Source organism: Verticillium alfalfae, genomic scaffold (assembly GCF_000150825.1).
Source record: "Verticillium alfalfae VaMs.102 supercont1.4 genomic scaffold, whole genome shotgun sequence".
In the NCBI taxonomy this organism is placed as follows: domain Eukaryota; kingdom Fungi; phylum Ascomycota; class Sordariomycetes; order Glomerellales; family Plectosphaerellaceae; genus Verticillium; species Verticillium alfalfae.
Genome location: NW_003315035.1, coordinates 327050 through 330132, shown reverse-complemented (window position 1 = coordinate 330132; position 3083 = coordinate 327050). Strand labels below are relative to the sequence as shown.

The 3083-nt window shown below is 55.9% G+C and overlaps 1 protein-coding gene across 1 annotated transcript in view; it reads right to left on the bottom strand.

Annotated features, from left to right (window-relative positions):
- VDBG_03510 (ATP-dependent RNA helicase dhh-1) overlaps window positions 1–1290 on the bottom strand; it is a gene marked incomplete at both ends in the record, with an annotated part of 1844 nt that extends 554 nt beyond the window's left edge. The window contains 3 exons of the mRNA XM_003005511.1: window positions 42–1068; window positions 1118–1187; window positions 1247–1290. Of these exons, the coding sequence (XP_003005557.1) occupies window positions 42–1068; window positions 1118–1187; window positions 1247–1290 (1141 nt within the window). The remainder of the gene's footprint in view (window positions 1–41; window positions 1069–1117; window positions 1188–1246) is intronic.
- Between the last annotated feature and the right edge of the window lie 1793 nt (window positions 1291–3083).

The window sequence follows — 3083 nt, the reverse complement described above, 5'->3', positions numbered from 1 at the left end:
GTTGAAGCGGTCTTCCCAGTTGATCAGGTTAATGGCGAGACCAAGGTGACCGTAACGACCAGATCGGCCGATACGGTGCAGATAGGTCTCAGCATTCTTGGGGAAGTCAAAGTTGATGACGACGTTGACAGCCTGAATGTCGATACCGCGAGTCAGGAGATCCGAGCACACGAGGTTGCGGCACACGCCGTTGCGGAAATCGTGGAAAACACGGTTGCGAGCCTGCTGGGCCATCTTGGCGTGAGAGTAGAAGCATGAGTAGCCCAGCTCGGTGATCTTCTTCGCCAGCAGTTCGACACGGTTTGTTGAGTTGCAGAAGATGATAGACTGGTTGATTTGCAGCTTGGAAAACAGCGTGTTGAGGCAGTGAACCTTTTGCTTCTCCTCGACGAAGGCATAGTATTGGGTGATACCACGGAGAGTGAGTTCGTCCATGAGGTTGATTTCGTAAGGGTTGGCCATGTTCTTGTCAGAGAAGTCCTTGACCGACAAGGGGAAAGTCGCGGAGAAGAGCATGACCTGGCGGTCCTTGGGATGGAACTGCAACAGCTGCTCAATGACGGGAGTGAACTCAATGGACAGGAGCTTGTCTGCCTCGTCCATGATGAACATGGGACACTCGCTCAGATCGGCGACGGTCTTGCCTGCGAGATCGAGAATACGACCAGGGGTTCCGACAACGATATGGACGGGGTCCTGCAGACGGATAATGTCGTCGCGAAGGCCAGTGCCACCAGTGGTAACCATGACGTTGATGCCGAGGTGCTTGCCGAGCGTCTTGCAAACCTGAGATGTTTGCATAGCGAGCTCGCGTGTGGGGACGAGGATGAGGCACTGGATTTTGGAGACTTTGGGGTTGATCTTTTCGAGGGCAGGGATGACGAAGGCGGCGGTCTTGCCGGTACCGTTCTTGGCGCGGGCCAGGACATCGCGACCGGTCAGGGCGACAGGGATGGCTTCTTCTTGGATGGGCGAGGGCTTCTCGAAACCGGCCTCGAAGATTCCCATCAGCAGATCCCTCTTCAGTTGGAAGTTCTCGAATTCCAGACCTTTCGTGTTTGTGACATCCTGAGAGTGTAAGAGCACCGCTTTCGCATCAGCTAGTCCTGGCACCTACCTCAGTTTGTTGCCTGTTGTCTTTCGCTGGCAGCTTGAGGTTCTTCTTCCAGTCTTCAGACGCGGCGTCGCTGGCCAAGACTGTCAGCACGGGACGGAGCCGAGTTCACAGCGGGAGTGGCAAGCTTACTTCAGAGAGGTCCCCTTCAACTGGTCTGCGAGTGCGTCTGACATTTTGGTCCGGTGTATGTATGAATATGTGTGGGAGTCGAGAGGGAAGGAAGTCGTTCAGGATTTGGTCTTGTGCGTGGGGGGGCGGGAAGGCTGTGGCCCGCTAACAATTACGAGGAGAGGTCGGCTTGGCGCAGAATGAGGCCGCCAGTGAAGATTTTGTTGTTGTTGAAGCTTTGGGGAGAGACTCGAAATTGAGCGGACGTCGAAGACGTTTGTTGCGTGGTATCAGGCGGGTGTAGGGCGGCACCGTCGAGAGGGAGGTGACCAGGGCGAGCGGTAGGCAGGAGATCACAAGGGAACCAAAGGGCAGGATGATGCAAGTCTCGGATGCAGGCAGAGAGCTAATTGAACTTTAGCCGCGAATTGTGACGTGTCAGACGATTGGTGGTTTTTACGGTTGATAAGGAGTCGATCTGTGTCTGCTCACTAGTAGGTGGGGTGAGGATTGTCGCGGCGTGTGTGGTGATCGTGGAGAGGTGATGTAGAAGAACGGGTTGTGATGGTTGTAGGGGATCAGGTTTGACGTTCGCACGGGGCTTTTCGTCGCTGTCTAGCGGGTCCTCCAATGGTTGGGCCAGGGAGCTTCGGGTGTGCTGCGTCACGTGATGTGAAAAGGGAGGAATGCAGTGGAAGCGGGGCAAGGGCCTTGCGTCTTCACGAGGGTTACCACCCACGTAAGAACTTCTTCTACGTGGTGTGTGCATGTGTCTTCGCACAAGGCTTGGCGAAGCCCTGGAGCACGACAGTACCTACCTTAGGCAAGGATGTTGGAACGAGGGCTGGGAGCAAAATTCAATGCCTTCAGCCAACAACGTGTGCTTTGCATACCTAGGTACATCTTGGTGGACCTGTTCGCCTGCCGCCTCTCAGCTGGTATACAAAAAGCAATCTTCGCCTCAGCTAAGGTACCTACGTTAGGTACCTAAAGCAGGTCAGGTAGGTCAAACAAGCAGAGAATTGATCGACAACCCATTGGAGGTTCTTTCTACTACAAACAAGGCACCTCGACGCCTTGACCAGCCTGATTGAATGGACGAACTGATTATGCGAGAAAGTGTAATGAGCTGAGTATACCCAGTAAAGTTGTTGCACCAGCAGATCGGCCAATCGCTGCCGTCTTCGGAGGTCGGGGCGGGGTTGAGCAAGAATGCGTGTGTTCGAGTTGAGCGCTAGGTGCTGCCAGTGTCCCATTAGGTACCTCGCCGGGTACCTAGTGCCTGGTGGGTGCTACCCTGCCTTCGGCAGCGACTCCAAGTGTCGCGCGACCATCGTCACTCCGCCCATGTAGCCATCACCGTCCCAATCCAAATCAGACCATCGAGACTTGCACCCTTCATCAACTCGCGAACCGCGCAATATGCCCGCCAGCCATCGAGTCTGGTCATGAGCTTTCACCCTCCCGCGTCATGGCCTCAAACCTTGCCTCGAAGACCTTTTACTCCAGCTGCTTGCTCCTTTCGAACCCCACCACATCTATAACGTCATCATGTAAATGGCACACCTCGACCAGAGGCACCGGCTCTCAGCAACCGTCCGGGCCCGCTTGCCAGCCAACGATCCTATGCTACAGCACATGACAGCCGTGCCGCTCACCATCGCTGGCCCTCGCACTCAAACCCGACCCCCTACGATATCTTCGCCATCGACAAGCAACCCCCTACACCAAAGCACGGTTCTACGAGCTTCGTCAAAGCTCTACCACCCCGACACTCAACCCCCGAGAAGGGAGGCATGGCGGCGCCCCCGGGGCCTCACCGGGCCTCCCCGCCGGCCGTCCGGCTCGAGCGGTACCG